The 1,101-nt window shown below is 52.1% G+C and overlaps 1 protein-coding gene across 1 annotated transcript in view; it reads right to left on the bottom strand.

Moving 5' to 3' along the window:
• The window catches only part of CASP9 (caspase 9), a 7,310-nt gene extending 6,685 nt beyond the window's left edge, over window positions 1–625 (bottom strand). The window contains exon 1 of the mRNA XM_029962382.1: window positions 479–625. Coding sequence (XP_029818242.1) covers window positions 479–625 — 147 coding nt within the window. The remainder of the gene's footprint in view (window positions 1–478) is intronic.
• Between the last annotated feature and the right edge of the window lie 476 nt (window positions 626–1,101).

Raw genomic sequence — 1,101 nt, 5'->3', positions numbered from 1 at the left:
TATTATTTTATTTTTAGTTTTTAATATCTCCAGGGATGGAGACTCCACGCCCTCCCCGGGCGATCCCGTCACCCGCGCTGTGAAGTTCTTCCTCGTGTTCATGAGGTGGAACTTCCCGTGCGTCAGTGTCGGACCGTTCCCCTCTTGTCCCATTGCTGGACCCCCCCGAGCAGAGCCTGGTCCGTCCATCCCCTGCCCCCTCCCTGCAGACACTGACAGACATCGCTGAGGTCCCCTCTCAGTGTCTCTGGAGGCTGAACAGCCCCAGGTCCCTCAGTCTTTCCTGGTCACAGAGATGCTCCAGTCCCTTCATCATCTCCACAGCCTCTGCTGGACCTGCTCCAGGAGCTCCACATCCCTCCTGTCCTGAGGAGCCCAGACCTGGACACAGCACTGCAGATGTGCCTCCCCAGGGCTGAGCAGAGAGACAGGATCCCCTCCCTGACCTGCTGCCAATGCACCTTGGGATTCCACTGACCTTCATGGCTCCCAGGACACACTGCTCGCTCAGGGACAGCTTGTTGTCCACCAGGTCCTTCTCCCAGGTCACTCTCAGCCTGTGCTGGTGCTTGGGGTTATTCCTGTCCATGTACAGGACCCTCCACTTGCCCTTGTTGAGCCTCATTAGGATTCTCTCTGCCCAATTCTCCAGCCTGACAGTTCCCACTGAAAGGCAGCACAGCCTTCAGATGTACCAGCCACTCCCTCCAGTTCTGTATCATCACCAAACCTGCTGAGGGTACATTCCCTGTTGATAAACAAGGTGAATAAGATTGGACCCAGTACTGATCCCTGGGGAAGGCCACTGACTCCAGGCCTCCAACTGAATCCACTGATCACATCCCTCTGAACTGTGCCATTGACCCACCTCACTGCCATCCAACCCACATTCCCTAGTAGACTGTCGTGGTTTTAAGCCCAGATGGAAATTAAGAACCACTCAACATCCCCCCTCTCTCCTCACCCTCATGAAATGAGGAGGAGAATCAATGTAAAAATTGTATGTTGAGATAAGAACAGTTTAATCATTGAAAATAAAGTAAAATACAGTAACCATGGTAAATTATAGTAATACTGATAATAAAAAGGGAAAAACAAATA

Source organism: Manacus vitellinus, unplaced genomic scaffold (genome assembly GCF_001715985.3).
Source record: "Manacus vitellinus isolate BGI_N305 unplaced genomic scaffold, ASM171598v3 scaffold_46_pilon, whole genome shotgun sequence".
NCBI classification, from domain to species: Eukaryota; Metazoa; Chordata; class Aves; order Passeriformes; family Pipridae; genus Manacus; species Manacus vitellinus.
This window is presented reverse-complemented; position numbering and strand designations above follow the sequence as displayed.